This window comes from Leucoraja erinacea, chromosome 13 (genome assembly GCF_028641065.1).
Source record: "Leucoraja erinacea ecotype New England chromosome 13, Leri_hhj_1, whole genome shotgun sequence".
Lineage (NCBI taxonomy): Eukaryota > Metazoa > Chordata > Chondrichthyes > Rajiformes > Rajidae > Leucoraja > Leucoraja erinaceus.
This window is the reverse complement of record NC_073389.1, coordinates 8,705,305-8,725,198: the sequence shown is the minus strand read 5'-3', so window position 1 is coordinate 8,725,198 and position 19,894 is coordinate 8,705,305. Positions and strand designations below refer to the sequence as shown.

Below are 19,894 nucleotides of genomic sequence, written 5' to 3'. Positions count from 1 at the left end.
CCCCCACATCAGTCTGAAGAAGGGTCTCAACCCGAAACGTCACTTGTTCCTTCGCTCCATAAATGCTGCTTCACCCGCTGAGTTTCTCCAGCATTTTTGTCTACCTTCGATTTTTCCACCATCTGCAGTTCCTTCTTAAACAAGGATAGTCCGAGGGTCACCAAAGAGGTAGCTAGTATTTCAGCACTTGCTCTCTGGTTGTGGTTAGAATGATGCATTTGCCTGATAACAGCTGGGCGGAAACTATCCCTGAATCTGGAGGTGTGCGTTTTCACACTTCTATACCTTTTGCCTGATGGGAGAGGGGCGAAGAGAGAGTGTTCTTGTGATCTTGAACATATGACATTCATCTCCACGAGAGTGATTACAGTACCATACAATCCGTAGTGTGGCGGCTGAGAAATGTGTGTTCAGCAAGCTGAGATTTTGAAATATAACTGCAGGCCTTTTTAATATAATTTAAAATCTATCCAAAGTAAAATACAAAAGCTAAATTATTCTGAAATATAGCCATTAAATTTTCTCATAATGCTATTTTTTCCCCCTAATACTGGCCAATAGCTCTTTTATAATAGTTTTCCTCTAAAACATTTAATCTCACACCACTTTGTTTTTACTTGCCTTGAGGTTTTCAAAGTTTCACTTCTATTTCATATTGTTAAAGTCTGTATCTGTATGAAACAAAATGTTGAGCTGTTTAGGATACAGTTCAACAGACAGTATACCAAAGTCTTCACGAATGCATTGTTTATAGGCAGCTCAAGTCAGAACTTTAGTTCAAGTTCAAGTGAGTTTATTGTCCCTGTATAAGCTTTACTTCAGCATACAGAACATAGTAGGCATTTATTACAAAACAGATAAGTGTGTCCATACACCATAATATAAATATATACACACATGGATAAATAAACTCATAATGTGCAAATAACAGATAATGGGTTATTAATAATCAGAGTTTTGTCCGAGCCTGGTTTAAGTCAGTTCACATACAGGCAGTGTGCAAATATTTAACATTTTGGATAAGGGCCTATTGTGGGCAAATGAGAGTCACAGTCTGAAGAAGGGTCTCGACCCGAAACGTCACCCATTCCTTCTCTCCAGAGACGCTGCCGGTCCCGCTGAGTTACTCCAGCATTTTATGTCTCTGCACAGTTAGCATAGATGGGTCATAAAGGTCAGTTTCTGTGCTGTATGTTTATGTACTTCTGCCATCCAAGAACCCTTGAGTAGACAATAGACAATAGCTGCAGGACTAGGCCACTCGGCCCTTCGAGCCAGCACCGCCATTCAATGTGATCATGGCTGATCATTCCCAATCAGTACCCCATTCCTGCCTTCTCCCCATATCCCCTGACTCTGCTATTTTTAAGAGCCCTATCTAGCTCTCTCTTGAAAGCATCCAGAGAACTGGCCTCCACTGCCCTCTGAGGCAGAGAATTCTACAGGGGACAGAGTGTATATCAAGATCTTGAACCAAGAAGGATTTTGCTGCCAAAAGATAGTGCTGAAGGTATGTTTAAATACTACTGAATTTTATGGAAAGAGCTATTTTGCTGTTATAACGTCCATATTCTCATGGTATTTTCAGCTTAAGATACTCTGTCAGAGAAGTATCTTGACAAACTTTCAGAGAAGGAGGATGACTTCCACAAGTTCTGAGATGGTTGACGAGGGCTGAATGGGACCTGCAGGCCCCTCTGGATGAGGGAGTTGATGTGCCATGAAGTAACTCGTTGGCTAAAATTGGGGGAGGCGTACTCTTTCTTCCACAAACTAACAACGTCATGGCACGTGATTCAGGAGGATCACTTTAAACATGTTGTCAAAGGCCTCTGCGGAAAAACTGCAAATCTTGTTTTCAAACAATGGGAGTCTCGAGCATCTGAGATGAAACCACTAACCTTCAGACTATGTCAGGCAACATGCTTAGTGTAGTTTAGTTTATTGTCACGTGTACCGAGGTACAGTGAAAAGCTTTTGTTGTGTGATGACCATTCACCAGAAAGACAATACATGATTACAATCGATACATTTACAATGATAAGGGAATAACTTTAGTGCAAGATAAAGCCAGCAAAATCGGATTAAAGATAGTCCGAGGGTCGCCATTGAGGTAGATAGTAGTTCAGCACTGCTCTCTGGTTGTGGTAGGATGATTCAGATGCCTGATAGCAGCTGGGGCAATTTCCTCCCCAGTTCTTCCTCAATAAACTAAACTAAACTTTTAGCCTGACAAAGTCTGAAGGTTAACGGTGTAATTCACAGATTCTTGAGATTCCCACTGGTTAAAAACAATATTGTAGTTTTCACAGAGGCCTTTGCGAACATGTTTGAAGTGATCCTCATGAATCTCCTACTATCATGGTGTTAGTTTCAGGAACTTGAAATTGGTTATCTACTTCTGCTTTGAAGGAACCAGTGTAGATAGATGTCCATTGTCTCAAGCATACAGTAGTATGTTAGATTTCAGTCTTGACACTGATGGTTAACCTGTTAGTTTAGGTAGACAAAAGTGCTGGAGAAACTCAGCGGGTGCAGCAGCATCTATGGAGCGAAGGAAATAGGCAACTTTTCGGCCCGAAACGTTGCCTATTTCCTTCGCTCCGTAGATGCTGCTGCACCCGCTGAGTTTCTCCAGCACTTTTGTCTACCTTCGATTTTCCAGCATCTGCTGTTCCTTCTTAAACAGCCTTTTAGTTTAGTTTAGAGATACAGCACGGAAATAGGCCCTTTGGCCCACCGGATCCACAGCGACCAGTAATCCCCGCACATTAACACTATCCGACATCCACTAGGGACAATTTTTAAATTTACTAAGCCAATTAATCTACAAATCTGTACGTCTTAAGAATGTGGGAGGAAACCGAAGATCTCGGAGAAAACCCACGCATGTCACGGGGAGAATGTACAAACTCTCTACAGACAGCACCCGTAATCAGGATCGAACCCGGGTCTCCGATGCTGCAAGCGCTGTAAGGCAGCAACTCTACTGCTGTGCCACCGTCACTGCCAAGATTTTTTGGCCACATGGCATGTGACAGTCTCGGGTTTGTTGAAGTTGCTGCGCTCCTTTCTGCGTGTCCGCTTGTCTGCTGCTGCGTTCAACAGTTTCTCTTCCCCCGTTTTGGGATGTTGCTTCAGGGTGCCTTTCCACCTTGTGCGGTCAGCTGCAAGGCTCTCCCAGGACTCCACATCGATGTCGAGCTCTTATTGGTCTAAAGAATTGGTCTATAGACGGATTATTGTAGTTCAAGTCCTTGGCTCCCTGAAATTGATTATACAAGTGTATAGACTGATAAAGAAAGCCAAAGCCCTGTCCCACGGAACAAGTTCAATTCAAGTTCTCCCGAGTTTGCCCTGATTCGAACTCGGAGACTTGCAGTAATGCCCGCTCGTCGCTACCCTGGGATCTCGTGGACATTTTTCATCATGTTGAAAAATCTGCACGAGTCTTCCCGTGCTTACCTGCCGTTAGTGAGTCTTCCCGAATACCTGCCGTTAGCGCTAAGAGACGTCCCCGAGCTCCGACGTACCCGCTACGTTCAATCTTACCACGAGTTTGATTTTTTTTAAACTCGGGAGAGCTCTTGGAATGAACTCGTACCGTGGGACAGGGCTATTACCACACACATACCTTCGTCAGTCGGGGCATTTAGTATAAAAGTCGGAAAGTCACGTTGCAGCTTATAAAACGTCTAGGCTATATTTGGAGTATTGTGTCCTGTTCTTGTTGCCCCATTGCTGGAAGGATGTGGAGGCTCGAGACACGATGCTAAAGAGGTTCACCTGGATGCTCCTTGGGTTGGAGTATAAGCTGTAAGGAGGCATTGGACAAACTTGGCTTATTTTCTCTGGGGTGTTGAAAGCTAAGGTGCAACCTGAAAGAGTTATATAAAATTAAGACGCATAAATACAGAATTTTTTTTCCCCAGGGTGGAAATGTCAAATACTAGAGGGCATACATTTAAAGTGATGGGGAAAGTGTAAAGGAGATTTACGGGGTAAATTTAAAAAAATAATAATAATAGTAGCTGCCAGGGGAAGTGGAGGAAACAGAACACGATAGTAATTTGTGAGAAGCAGCAAATGCAGAGATATAGACTATGTGCAGTTTAAATTGGCATCATGGTCAGTACCGATATTGTGGGTTGAAGAACCTGTCCTGTGCTGTAGTGTTCTATATTGAAACTACTTAATTTGATCAGTGTTTGATTAAGAAACTGTTTATGGTCTATAAGTTGTGCATTAATATTGAAGCCCACCATTTAAATTGTTTTGGTTGTTGATTGTGATCAAGGTTAATGATCATTGCTTCATGTAATTACCTGATAAAAATGCAATGTGAGTTAATCGTCAGAAGAATAATGGTCTTTATGGAAAATGCTTGCTGGGACTGCATTAAACGTGTACTGAACATAGTTACCCCTCATATAATTAAAGTGCATCTCCCAAATTTATAGAAACTAATCTTAATTAATAATTTTGCCGCTCTTGCCTGCTGTGAAACCCTAATGCTATGACAATGAGAAGAGGATGTTTCCACTAGTGGGAGAGTCTCGGACTAGAGGTCACAGCCTCAGAATTAAAGGATGTTCTTTTAGGAAGGAGACGAGAAGGAAATTATTTAGTCAGAGGGTGGTGAATCTGTGGAATTCATTGCCACAGAAGGCGATGGAGGCAAAGTCAGCAGATATATTTAAGGCAGAGATAGATTCTTGATTAGTACAGGTGTCAGAGGTTATGGGGAGAAGGCAGGAGAATGGGGTTAGGAGGGAGAAATAGATCAGCCATGATTGAATGGCAGGGTAGACTTGGGTGATGGGCCGAATGGCCTAATTCTACTCCTTTCATTTATGAACTTATGGTTGGTAAGTGAAAGGACCACTTCACTCTTAACAATGAAGAACCTTAATGGGCCCCCACGGCCCCTATGGCACTCTGATCTCAGACTGATGTCAGAAGATCCTTCTCGAGGGTGAACCCTAGGAAAGCATCCGGTATTAAACCTGCACAGACCAACTGGCTGGGATTTTCACAGACATCTTCAACCACAATAAAGGTGCCCAAATAGAGCAAAGTGACGTGCCTTAACGACTACTCGCATTTGTGTCCATTCTGAGGAAGTGCCTCAAGGTTGGTTGGGATGCAAATCATCTCCTGCCTCTGTAATGATCTGGATGCATTTCAGTTTCCTACTGCCTCTCGCTGCATCTCCACTCTGTGCTAGGCCACTTGGACAACTGGAGCATGTACATCAGACTATTGTTCATTGACTGCAACTTGACATTCAACACCGTCCAAGCTCATTGTCAAACTCTGAGAACTGGGGGCTCTACTTGTAATGCAACCGGGACCTCGGCTTCCTCATCGGCAGACTTCAATTAGTATGGATTGGCTACACCACCTTCTCGCTGACCATCAGGAAGGCTACCTCTGAGATCCACGCTCAGTTCCCTATTCTACTCCCTTATTGAACACAACTCCATAAGTAGACATCACAACTCGAGAGGTTTTAAGATTGTTTTGAATAGGGGTAGATCTGGATATTGGGGAAGGAAATTTAATTGAGTCAAGGCAGATTGCAATGTCAGCAGAAAGAGACACTCATTCAATAATCTGAGACGTCTAAACAATGCATTCACAGAAAATTGAAGAGGAAGATTTATCAATTATTTCATTAGATGCAGAAAAAACATTCGACCAAGTAGAATGGGAATACCTCTTTAAAGTATTGCAAACATTTCAAATGGGAGAGAATTTTATCTCATGGGTAAAATGATTATATGACAAGCCTACTGATTGAATATTAACCAATAACATACTGTCTCCGAAATTTCAACTATCCAGGGGCAATAGACAGGGTTGTGCATTATCACTCCTGCTATTTGCCCTAGCGGAAAGTATAAGAATCCATCCGAATATCCACAGTTATAATATTAAACACTCTAATAATAAAATATCACTATATGCAGATGACGTACTATTATACATTACAAAATCGCAAATTAGCATACCAAACATATTAAATTTAATGGAGGAATTCGGTTCCTTCTCAGGATATAGAATAACTGGAACAAAAGCAAAATCATGACGATAAAACCTCATGAGCTGACACACCTTTTAAAATTCCCTTTTAGAATTGGTACAGAAAAATTTAAATATCTGGGTATTCAAATTACCAGAAAATACGACTCTTTATTTAATGCAAACTATCTGCCCTTACTAACCAAATTACATGCTTTGACTAAATTTTGGAAAACACTTCCGATGTCTTTAATAGGCAGAATAAATGTCATAAAAATGATTTTTCCCCCCACAAATGTTGTACTTATTTCAATCAATACCAATATACCTACCTACATTTTTTTTCCAAAAACTTGATTCCAACATCACAAATTTTATTTTGGACTATAAATCCCATAAAATCCAAATGCGACACTTATGTAAACCCAAAGCATTTGGTGGACCGACATTCCCCAATTTTTTGTACTATTACTGGGCAGTGAATATCAAAAATGTAATTAATTTACTGGTTGGACAACTCAGCCCAACAGGTAGACTGGATAGTAATGGAGAGAGAGCATTGTTCTCCTTTTAACATTGGAGTGATCCTTCTCTCCCCAATAAAATTGAATAATACAATATACAAGAAAAATCCGATTATCCATAGCACAATACGAATTTGGAGACAAATAAAATGTACTCTTAAATTAAGAAATCTATCGCTTCTCTCTCCTATAGCTAATAATCCGTGGTTTAAACCATCTATTATCGACAAAACGTTTACTCACTGGGAAAGAATAGGAATTAAAACGTTTGGAGATATGTATGAAATGGGAAACCTTTTATCATTCCAAAAATTACAACTTAAATACAATTTGAAAAGTAATCAATATTTTACATACCTTCAAATTCGAGGTTACTTGAAAAAACATACACAAGAATATCAAACTGACATCAGATCTATTAGATGAAGGCATGAACAGAAAGGCAGAATTAAATAACTTAGTATCATACTTGTGTAATATCTTTCTAAATATAGAGATACCATCGTCAGATGCAATTAGTAGAGAGTGGGAACAAGAACTATCTATAACAATTTCTAAAGACAGATGGGATAAATATCTGCTATATGTACATAAATGCTCGATTAATGTAAGACATATCCTAATTCAATAAACAAAATTAAAAAAAAGCAGACATAAGTTGTGTAGGGTTGATTGGGAACAGATGTTATTGGGTAAGTTCACAGATGACAAGTGGGAGTTGATTAAACACCAGCTGACCAAAGTGCAGGATTGGCATATTCCAGTAAGGAGGTGGGATCAGAATGACAAGGGAAAGGGCCTGTCCCACGAGCATGTGACGGCATGCGGCAAGAGCGACCAAACCAGAAGCGGGGGCCGCGCAGAGGTCGAGTGATCTCCGTACAGGGCCGGTCCCACAGCATGAGACTGCATGCGGCGAGCACGACCAAACCATAAGCGGGGGCCACGCGGAGGTCGAGTGAGTGACGTGAAGTTTGAGCGAAGTCCGCGGGAAGTTTGTGCGTGACGTACGCCGTCAAGATGCTTCGTATGCCCGTCGAGGCGGTGCGCACGGCCTTAATGTGGCTGCCGGCCGGCAGGCGGTAGCCCCGCGTGATGTCGGACCAGCTCCGCACATCTCCATACGGCTCCGGCGATCGAAGTGGGACAGGCCCTGCAAGGTCGTACGGCTCAAGCGACCACATTAGGTCGCTCTTGCCGCATGGAGTCGCATGCTCGTGGGACAGGCCCTTAAGGGAAGGGCGGATGACCAAGGAGGTTGTAAACATGGTCAGGAAGAAAATGAATATCGTTTATTGTCACATGTACCGAGGAACAGTGAAAAGCTTTTGTTGCGGGCTAACCAGTCAGTGGAAAGGCAATACATGATTACAATCGATCCATTTACCGTGTATAGATACATGATAAGGAAATAACGTTTGGTGCAAGATAAAGCCAGTAAAGTTCGACCAAGGATAGTCCGAGGGTCATGTCCGGTTGAAGAAGGTGGCATCAAATGCCGCTCACGAAGAATTTAAAGTGAGTAGGAAAGAACTTAAGCGGGTGAATACAAGGACCAAAAGGGGCCATGAAATGTTATTGGTCAGTTGGATTAAGGAAATTCCCAAGGCTTTTTATTTATGTACGTTATAAATAAGAGGGTGACCAGGGAGAAGGAGGACAGCTTGAGGATAAGGGAGGGAATTTATGCTTGGTCAGAGGCAGCAAGTGAGACACTAAATAAGTACCTGGCATCTGTATTCACCAAGGCAAAGGACTTGGTGACCAGCGAGATCAGTGTGGAGAATAGAGATATGCTAGATAGACATGGGGAATGCAAATCTGCTGGGGTAGTTTGAGATCAAGGAGGAGATGGTGATGACACTCCTGAAGACCATTAAGGTGGATACGTCCCCAGGGCCTGATGGGATCTATCTCAGTTTATTGAGGGAGACACAAGAGGAGATTGTGGGGGCCTTGACAAGGATCTTTGTTTGTTCTCCAGCCATAGGTGATGTCCTGGAGGACTGGAGTGTGCCCAATATTATTCCTTTGTGGATTAAGGGAATTGCAGGTCAGTTATCCTTGTGTTAGTGGTAGGGAAACTGTTGGAGAAAATTCTTCGAGATAAGTTTTATTTCCATTTTGAAGACTAATGCAGATAACCAGCACCGAGTTATGTGTAGGAAGGAATTGCAGATGCTGGTTTAGTGTGAAGATAGACACAAAATGCTGGAGTAACTCAGCATCTCTGGAGAGAAGGAAGGGGTGACGTTTCGGGTCGTGGCCCTTCTGCAGACTATGCAGCCTTACTAACTTGAGTTATTTTTGAGGAGGTGACAAAGGAGATTGATGATGGTAGAGCTGTGGTTGTATACATAGATTTTAGTAATGCTCTTGCATAGGGCTGTAATGGTTTTTAGATATTCTGGCTGGAGGCCTGTAATCATTGGAGTTCCGCAGAGATCTGTGCTGGGACCTCTGCTCTTTGTGATATATAACCTGGCCATAAATATAGATCGGTTGGTGAGCATGTTTGCTGACAACATCAAAATAGGATGAGTTGCAGACAGAGGCAGGATGTTGGAAGATACAGCGGGATATAGTTCAACTGCAGAAATGGGCGGAGAAATGACAGATGGAGGTTTTAGTTTTTAGTGATGCAGTATGGAAACGGACCCCACAGCCCACCGAGTCCATGCCGACCATCAATCGCATCTACATTGGTTTTAGGTTATCCCACTTTTGCTTCCTACACACCAATGGGCAGTTTACAGAAACTAATTAGATGTGAGAGGAAAGCGGAGCGCCCCGTGAAGACCCACATGGTCACAGGGCGAACGTATAAACTCCGCACAGGCAGACAAAAATGCTGGGGAAACTTAGCGGGTGAGGCAGCATCTATTGGAGCAAAGGAAATAGGCAACGTTTCGGGTCGAGACCCTTCTTCAGACTGGTCAGGGGAGAGGGAAGAAGGGTCTCGACCCGAAAAGTTGCCTATATCCTTCGCTCCATAGATGCTGCCGCACCCGCTGAGTTTCCCCAGCATTTGTGTCCACATTCGATTTTCCAGCATCTGCAGTTCCTTCTTAAACATTGTATTTGTGGGGATCTGAAGTAAAAAGATTGCTGTAATACATCAGTACTCTGCAAGGTAGCTGCTGACAGGGTACCTGCTATGACCGTGAGTTGATTTTTGTTTTTTTTGTTTAAACCTATTTATACAGAGCATTTCAACAATGATAGCATGTCTTTTGTTTTGCAGTGTGGAAATTGGGGAGAGTGTGCGAGGTGAAGATGTGTACATCATCCAAAGTGGCTGCGGGGAAATCAACGATAATTTAATGGAACTATTAATAATGATAAATGCCTGCAAGTTTGCATCGTCATCTCGAGTCACTGCAGTTATTCCTTGCTTTCCTTATGCGAGACAAGACAAGAAAGACAAGGTACCACTGAGTGTCTGGCTGTCTGGGGCATGTTGGGGCATTGGGGACTGGTAACTGTGGAGCAATAAAACAATGTGATATCAATGTAGGTTTGTTATATATAAATGAAAGTATTTGTAAGCATTGAAATGCAACTAAATATGGGAGAGATCTTTAATTTTTATAAACAATATTACATTTTTAATCTTGCAATGTTGTTGTACGTCTGCTTTTAAATCAGAAGATCCCTTCATTCTGTAATTAATTGCGATTGACTCTTATGGGAACTCAGAGCCACACAGCATAGAAACAGACCCTTTGGCTCAACCAGCCCTCACTGACCAACGTGCCTCGTCTACACGAGTCACACCTGCTTGTATTTGGCTCATATCCCTCTAAATCTTTCTTATTCATGTATCTGTCCAAATGTTTTTTAAACACTTGATACTACCTGCTGTAACTACTTCCTCCAGCAGCTAGTTCCATATACCTACCCCTCTGTGTCATTAAAACAAAAAAAGTTGCCCCTCAAGTTCCCATTAAATCTTTCCCCCCCAACCTTAAGCTTACATCCTCTGGTTCTTGATTCCCTTACTCTGGGTAAAACACTGCATTTACCCCGACTTCGTCTCATGATCTTATATACCTCTCTAACTGCCTTTGAAAGTTTAGAATGAAGTGTGTTTTATAGCAACTTATTTCAACCAGGTTAATTTGTAATCTCATTATGTGGTCAATGATTAACCAGTGAGGATTTCATCGCAATAAAATGAAATAGTTGGAAATGTAGGATATTTTCTTTTATCTATCTACTATATATTAAAACTGTGTGGCTGCCGCCTGGCGTCCGTCCAACTGCCTTTCTGCCTTTTGATTCGTTCCATCGTGTGATGTCACAATGCCCAATGCTCGCAGATGCCCAATGCTCGCAGAATCCAGACGCACAATCGCCGAGATCTTTTCCATTTCGGTAGAGATTTCACTTTTCTTTCTAAATATCCACTCCTCAATACATTTTGTCGTGTTTAAGTACACGTTTTTAATCAAATCCTTCTACCCCCCCCCCCAATATTTCAAAAATAAACTGGCTTCTCACCCATAGAAGCAGCCATTTCGGTAGAGATTTCACTTTTCATTCCAACTATCCACTCCTCATTAGATTTTGTTATGTTTATGTACACATTTTTCATCAAATCCTTCTCTCCCCCCCCCCCCCCTCCCACTCACTCATTTTGTCGCCTCCTGCTGGCCAGCGACCATAACGGCTGCTGGCGCCTGCATCTTGCCTCAGATGCCATTTAAAACCAGCCGCACTGCTGATTCCTGAGCCGCTTGAGTTGGAGGACCACGTCTCCCTAGGGAACGGCTGTGTTGGGGAAACAGACCCAACGGGTCTGCCCTTGGTTTAGTTATATATTAAAACTCTGTGGCTGCCGCCGTCTGTCCATCCGGCTGCCTTTCTGCCTTTTGATTCGTTTCCATCGTGTGATGTCACAATGCCCAATGCTCGCAGATCTCCAATCGGAATGGATCTATTTACATATGCCTTTGCACCAGCCCAGCTCCTGGTGAACGTTACATCGTGTGATGTCACAATGCCCAATGCCCAAAGACATTCTTGCCATAGAGGGAGTACAGAGGAGGTTCACCAGACTGATTCCTGGGATGTCAGGACTTTCATCTAAAGAAAGACTGGATAGACTCGGTTTGTACTCGCTAGAATTTAGAAAATTGAGGGGTGATCTTATAGAATCTTATGTTGCCCTCTCCTCACCCCTCTCCCTCTCCCACCCATCCCTCTCTCCCCCCCCCCCCCCCTTCACTCTCTCTACCCCACCCCCTTCCCTCTTCCCCACCCCCCTTCCCCCCTGTCCCTCTTCCACCACTCTCCCTATCCCTATCCCTCCCTCTCCACTCTTCCACCTCTCCCCCCTTCCCCCTCCACTCTCCCTCCCTACTCTTTCCCCCCCTCTCCCCCCACCCCCTCTCCCCCTCCCTCCCTCCTCCCTCCCTCCTCCCCTGATGCTGCAGTCCCCCCCCCCCCCCCCCCACCCGCAAACGCCATTGGGGAAACAGACCCAACGGGTCTGCACTTGGTCTAGTTATATATTAAAACTGTGTGCCTACCGGCGTCCATCCGTCCGTCCGTCTGCCTGTCTGCTTTTTGATTAGTTTCCATCGTGTGATGTCACAATGCCCAATGCTCACATATGTCCAATCGGGATGGATCCATTTACATATGCCTTTGCACCAGCCCCAGCCAGATTCCCACCCCGCAACCGTGCTTTGGAGGAACAGACCCAATAGACCCAGGTGGTTAGTGTGACGCTGCACCCCCCCCCCCCCCCCCCCCGCAAACGCATGTTGGGGAAACAGGTCTGCACTTGGTCTAGAAGTCTATTAAAACCATGCTTAGACTGTGTTTGTGCCTGCAAAATGAATCTTGCCCCTGCACAATGTATTCCCATTCAGTTTTTGGTCAGGAAAGTGCTAATGCTTAGATGGTTTGGCTTGTGGGTCTGTCCCACTTAAGCGATTTTTTAGGCAACTACAGGCGACTAGTTTGTCACCACATGTTTGCCGGTGGTTGCAGGGTGGTCTCCTCAGTTGCGCAAAAAGTCGTAGTGTCTTTCTGATCGCCGCTAAATTTTCAACATTTTTCGGCGACAGTGGGTTTGGCGCGCGGTAGCTGACTTTTCCTGACGTAGGTGCTGTCGTAGGTTGTTGCCAGGATGACGTAGGTTGTGGTCGGTTTTTAGGCGACCTGCTATGACTATGACAGTCGCCGGCAGTTGCCTAAAAAATCGCCAAGTGGGACAGGGCCATTCGAATTTTGTAAACTAAAGTTGGGCTTTTCACAAGTTGCAATGTTCTCATTGGATAAATGTGGGCAATTGTAACAGACTATCAACCCGCTCTTTGGAAGTGAGTGCTAAATTATACTGACCTTGGATTGCAAGTTAAATCATACAACACACTTGTATTTATTCACCGAAACACAGAATAAATGAATTCAGAAGTCACGCCTACACTATTTGAATAGTATTGAGTACTGTATAGAGTTCTGCTGACATTATGGGAAGTTAGTGGCACTAGGGTGCAAAAGGGATTTGCAAGTGTAAAACACGACTTGTTAATTTTAGCTATGAGGAAAGAGCAGCTAGACTGGAGTTGTTTGCTTTGGAGCTGAAAAGTGTACACAATTGAGAGACTGAAGTTGGACTGATTGCTTCACATTATATGCTTCACAGTATTTGGCTTAATTAAGCCATTGTTCAAGGGTGGTGGGCCTAATTCTGAGTATAAGTAAATGGAAGGACCTCCTTGGCTGGTTGGGTCAGATTGAACTTCAAGGGAAATTGGTGTCTACTCATTTTTAAACATCTCATTTGTCTTTTCCTTCGCTACCACGACTACACAAATCTTGAGCGAATTTGTTCAATAAATACCTGGATAGAAATTGACATCTTAAACTTTAATCCTCATTCTCTTGATCATTCGGGCGATCTGGCCACTTAAGTACCGATCCCACTGATAAGGAAGATAGATTGCCTGTCTCGCTGAGTTACTCCAGCATTTTGTGTCTATCTTTGGTGTAAACCGGCATCTGCAGTTCCTTTCGACACATTTTGTCTGCCCGAACTGTGAATTTGCCTCAAGGTTAGCCCGCTTTGAAGAAGTTCCCCTCCTCTGTGAGGGTTCTGCTATTTCTGCTACCCTATCTTGCCATTTCCCCCCAATGTGATTCCTCCTGTTCACCAGCCCTATGACCACGTTTTAACACAGGCTCCCTGCCACAGCCACGTTTGCTATCACCTTCTCTTCTGCCAACAATGAACCATTCTACAATTCCTTGAGCAACGTCTGCTTTGATCTGCCGTTTCACACCTTACCCTTCCATATCTCTAGTCTCCCTCACAGCTGACTCTCAGGCTGAAACGTCACCCATTCTCCCTTCCCTCCAGAGATGTTGCCTGTCCCCCTGAGTTACTCCAGCATTTTGTGTCTATCTTTGGTGGCGACCAGTATCTGCAGTTCCAGTGATAAGAAATGAGTTCATACTCTTGGAGAATTTTGAAGGGATTGAGACTGATTCACATTTAGGGGAGGTGGTCCCAATGAAGTTTGAGAGGTGGTGAGTGCAATCTGCCTTTTATTCAGGGCTCCTAATGCATGGACTTTATTCTCATTCTCCATTCCATCTTACCTTTTGTCAACATTTGCTCCAAAGAATGTGACGTTTGGCTTGTCATTCGTTCCTGATGATAATTGTTTTAAGTTTTGTAATATGTCACGTGCCTGGCCAATCTGACAATTCTATTTTAATAAAAAGAATGTCAGAGGCAAAACAGGCTATGTGAAATAGTTCTATTAAAATGTGCACTATATCAAGATGGCTCCATTGGTACATAGATCTCTGAATGGGACAGGACTAGTTGGAACTGCATTTGGTTAACCACATGAGGGCTTGAATATCATGAATGGAAACACATAATACAAAGCAGAGTTGCGTTAAAATAAGGACAAAATGTGTGGGAGGGGGGAGAATTATTTTGGGTCAATGATATTCCACCAGAACAGTGAAAGTTAGAAATCAAACATATATTAACTTGCAGAGCTGCAGTTCCGAAGAAGAGCATCCCCCTGATGGCTTCTCCTCACAAGTAGAACTCTGCAATCTATTGTAGAAAGAGTATTTCCAGCTTTGTTTTTTTTTAAATCTAATTTTCAGCATCCTCAATATTTTGCATCTGTTCTAGGATTTATTTTCTCTCAACTCCATTCGCATTCATCTTCTGTTGTTGTTTCCTCCAGATGCCTCATTGACACCTAACAGCCGCTTTAACCCTCTCTGTGACTGCAGCACCACGACCACAGCTGTCATTAAGTCTTGGTCTCCACTCTATCACAGACTTTGCCCGTGCTCTCTCTCTGTTCTCTCTCCACCCCATCTCCTACAACTTAAAATTTGCTTTCCAATGTTTGAGTCCCACAGGTCATTGGTCTGCATCGTTAACTTTCTCTCTCCACAAATGGTATCTGACCCACTGAGTGTTGCCAGCATCCAGTTATAGTTGACTTACTTTAACATTGTCATTTGCAAAGAGACCTTTGCTTGCTACCATTAGCTTCATGAGACCTGCTTTTAAGACCACTTTTACGTATGTGCCACGATTACGTATGTTGCTTGCTAGTTGGCTAGTCAGGATTGACTGGACTTTTGAATATACAACTAAAGCCGTTTTCGGTCATCTAGCTTTCTGTGGCTATAAATAGATTGACTGCGTTGGTTATTTATGGTTTGAAAGCAGCATATTTATTCTATCTAATCTTTCCCCACAACAACATTATGTTTGTAATCAAGTTCTTCCACCCCAAATGTTTCTGAATTGCTCCAGTGTTGTTCAACATTAATCTCTTATTACCCTGGTTCACAGTGCTATCTCCATCTTTAATAGCCAGTACATTCCCCATGTGGCCCATATTATGACACTGATTTAAAAACAAAAAAAAAGTATTTTAAAAGAACTATCTCCCTGCTGCTTTGTTCAATGGATTAAATGAAAAATCAGGAGCTGATTCTATTGTGGTAATTTTCTACAAAGTGTGGGGCGGGGAGGTTTTCTGACTCAATTTTACACGAGTTAAAATGTGGCAAGTGAAAGTGGTATCATGTATTAAGTTAACAATTTTTGGTACTAGCAATATCTGTAAACTATCTCATGTGCAACATATTGATCCTAGAGCTGCACTCTTGGTAATTATTTTGCAGTATTAGTGCAGGCCTCTACATAAAGTATTTTTGAGAAAGTAGAACAATTTTCTTCTTGTCGGCTGTCATGCTCTGCCTTTTAATGGTTAACAAACATGGAATCCCACGAATCTCAATTATTATTTAAGTGGCCAACGTATTTTTTTTTAACAGTTTTGACTATATATCAATGATTGTGGGTAGCGAAGTTTTATTACCCTTGGAAACATACATTGGTAAATACCGGTCAATGTTATGCCAGTTCAGCTGATGGCAGAAGCAGTTCTGCTCTGTTATCAGTTATACCATAGTTGGGAATCAGTTCAGCAGTATTTCATCATCCTCATTTTATTTTCAAATTTCATGGTCCTCTGCCTCTTGTCAATCCTGTAAATTCCTTGATGTATCTGCACCTTCAATTTCCATCGCCGTGATATTATTTGTGATTATTAACCCCATCATTGTCCTAAAGTTGGAATTTGCTAAACTCCTCTTTCCTCAAGAATGTGTCCTGAAGCCACATCTGACTAAGCTTATGATTAGTTTCCTAACCTTGTGACTTTTACATGTAACATTTGTCCGTGCTGCGAGGAGTCTTAAATCATTTTGCTGTGTTAAAGATGCTGTATAAGTGAATTATTTTCGAGTGCCTCAAATTTAATCAAGTTCCGGTTGCGATGGGTCTGGCTTCCTTTGATAAACCATCAAAACCAATCTTGTTTCATTTAATATTTTACTTCAAGCTTGATTGGATTGAAATAGTTTGAGGTATTGAGTTTAAAAGTGTGGGATTTCTGAAATATTAAGTGGGTAGTTTTGAATTTTGTTTGTTTAGTTTGGTGATACAGCACGGAAAAAGGCCCACTGAGTCCTCGTCGACCAGCGATCCCAGCACATTAACACTATCCTACACACACATTGGGACAATTTACATTTAAATCCAATTAACCTACAAAGTGTACATCTTTGGAGGAGACCGAAGATCTCAGAGAAAACCCACATGGTCATAGGGCAAGCAGACAAACTCAGGGCAGATAGCACCAGTAGTCAGGATGAAACCTGGGTCTTTGGCACTGTAAGCATTGTGAGGCGGCAACTCTACTGCTGCGCCACTGTGCCATCCAATCTTAAAATATCTTAATTCATGCCTGTTACAAATGTGTCATTTATTGGTATTGTCAATTTTGCAGTATGCACATTGCTCTCAGTGAGGGTTGCAATGGAAACAATAACTAAGTTAGAGTTACATGAAGTAGTTTTGAGATGTCCATTAGATGTGTTGTTGACCTTGAAGTATTACAGCACAGCTTTACCTGTTTGCCTGCATTACGCGTGCTTAGCACGTATTGTTCAAGCATGCAATACATTTGAGTGTATAATTTTAATAATCTTATTTTTGGAATGACTCGTGTTGCCATGCAACAAATTGTGGACAACATTCAGGCTTGGATTGATGAACAGTGATAAACATTTCTTCACCTTGCAAGTGCCAGATAATTTACCTTAACAATATCAGTCACTTCAATATAATTGTCTTTGAATTTGTTGAACTGCCCAACTGTCAGCATTCTGGGGTGCGATTCAGGAAGGGTGCTCATTGTAAGGATCTTGCATCCGTATCTAATCAGCCACACATTCTGGCTCCCAATACCTTTTCCACTAAGTGTTATAGTATGGAAACAGGCCCTTCGGCCCAACTCGACTATACCGGCCAAAATGTCCCAGCTACACTAGTCCCATCTGCCTGTGTTTATTCCATATCCCTCCAAACTTGTCCTATCCATGTCTCTGTCTAACTGTTTCTTAAACGTTGGGATAGTCCCAGCTATCACCTCAACTACCTCCTCTGGCACCTTGTTCCATTCACCCACCACCCTTCATGTGAAAAAGTTACCCTTCAGATTCCTGTTAAATCTTCTCCCCTTCACCTTAAACCTATGTCCTCTGGTCCTCGATTCATCTATTCTTTCCTAAATGTCCGGATAGCCCCTGCCTCAACAACCTACTCTGGTCCTCGATTCACCGACTCTGGGCAAGAGACTCTGTGCGTCTACCCGATCTATTCCTCTCATGATTTCGTACACTTCCTCTCGTGATTTTATACATGTGCATGGCATAAATGATTGGCATGGTGGAATAGTGTTCACCTACCTTAGTGATGCAAGCTAAGTCTATACACAAAGCCTGATACCACTAGGGACGAAGCAGTCTGCTTAATTCATATTCCATCCCCCAATGGGTACATTTGTTTATACACAGCGCTGGGGACACTGGTGGCGGCAATGTTTATCTTCAAAGAAAAGCAGCGATTCCCAAATCCGTGACCTCTACTTCTTAGAAGGATATAAACAGCAGCTGTATTGGAACTTCCTCATTTGCAGGTTGACCCCCAGGTTGAAAATATATTTGCATTTCTTCATTACTGCTGACATGAAATCTTTTGAATTTTGTATGTACCAGCAGTGACATTGAAAACTCTTGAGGACAATTGAGAACGTGTGATAAACACCTATATTCTATGAAGGAAAGTTCCATGACGTTAATATATTAACTGTGTCTAATGCTTGTTGATAACACAAGAATATCAAAAGTTGTGGCAAAAACAAAATTTGTTTGATTGCCATCGCAAGGAGTAAAAATCAAATGTCAACTCTGCACAGCGGATTTCCTCTTGCAAAAGAACTTAATTCACTGATAGGATATGAAAATATTTTCATTTATCGTCATTTGAAGAATGACTGATTTTAATACTTTACCTTCTTCCCCCCCCCCCCCCCGCACATCAGTCTGAAGAAGGGTCTCGACCCGGAACGTCACCTATTCCTTCGCTCCAGAGATGCTGCCTCACCCATTGAGTTTCTCCAGCATTTTTGTCTACCTTTAATACTTTAACAATTCTGCAACAATGTCACCAATCGTACACTACATTAAATTTTAACAAATTCTTGTCGTTAGGATTTCTATTGTGCACAGATAGATCTGTGCTGTTTAATTTGGTCCATTAATAATGTTGGTTCCTTATAAACATGAATCACAAGGTGCACGATCTCTTAATCTGAGATAAAAACTCTTCAAGCTTTGTCTTCAGGACCAGTGGGCATAAAGTCTTGCTGATGAAGCCGAGGTCACTAAAGTCACAAAAGTGTATAACTACAGAATCGGTGCAGCGGTAGAGTTGCTGCCTTACAGTGCTGGAGACCCGGGTTTGATCCCGACTACGGGTGCTCTCACATTCTCCCTGTGACCGTGTGCGTTTTCTCCAAGATCTTCAGTTTCCTCCCACACTCCAAAGGCGTAGGTTATTTGGCTTGGTAAATAAATGTAAATGTATGTGAAGGATAGCGTTAATACGAGGGGATCGCTGGTCGGTGCGGACTCGGTGGGCCGAAGGGCCTGTTTCTACGCTGTGTCTCTAAACTAAGCTAAAAAGATTTGAAAGATCGTTATATATATCTGCTGTAAATAAATAATGCTAATATAAGCTGTTGAAAATGGCAGTGTTTTTCACAACTTATTTTCTGTGAAAAGTCATAATAACCATGTACTCGGTGTAGGGCTATCAATGACACATTTGACTGTTCAGGAGGCATTTAGACAGACAGGGAAGGAGTAGACTGATGCAATGTGCAAGCTGATGGGATTAGATTGGCATCATGGTTTTCTCGCTGTACATACTTCCTCTGGGTTCCATCCTTAGAAAGCATGGCATCTCTTTCCACTGTTATGCAGATGATACCCAGCTTTATTTGCCGCTGAGGGGGGAAGATGCCTTTTCTGTAAAATCGCTTCTGTCTTGTCTTGATGACATTAAGTCCTGGTTGGCCTTAAACTTTCTTGGATTTAATGAAAAGAAGACAGAGGTGATTTTATTTGATCCCAATGGCTGCCGTGAACCTCCATTTGTTGATTTAGGTCCATTGTCACGGTACGTGAAGCCAACAGTTGTGAACCTGGGTTTTAGGATGGACAGTGACTTTAAATTAGATCGCCAAATATGCGCGGTGGTTAAGTCCAGCTTCTTTCACCTAAGGAAGCTGGCGAAGGTGAAGCCCATTCTCGAGCGGCAGCATTTTGAGACAGTAATCCGTGCCTTTATTACATCTAGGCTGGATTACTGTAACGCGCTCTATTTTGGTGTTGCTCGTTCTTCACTGGCTCGTCTCCAGTTGGTTCAGAATGCTGCTGCT

The 19,894-nt window shown here is 42.6% G+C and overlaps 1 protein-coding gene across 2 annotated transcripts in view; it reads left to right on the top strand.

The window, feature by feature from the left end:
- LOC129702601 (ribose-phosphate pyrophosphokinase 2-like) overlaps positions 1-19,894 on the top strand; it is a 43,117-nt gene that overhangs the window by 8,241 nt on the left and 14,982 nt on the right. For both annotated transcript variants that reach the window (XM_055644401.1, XM_055644400.1), the window contains exon 2: positions 9,793-9,976. In XM_055644401.1, the coding sequence (XP_055500376.1) occupies positions 9,793-9,976 (184 nt within the window). The remainder of the gene's footprint in view (positions 1-9,792; positions 9,977-19,894) is intronic.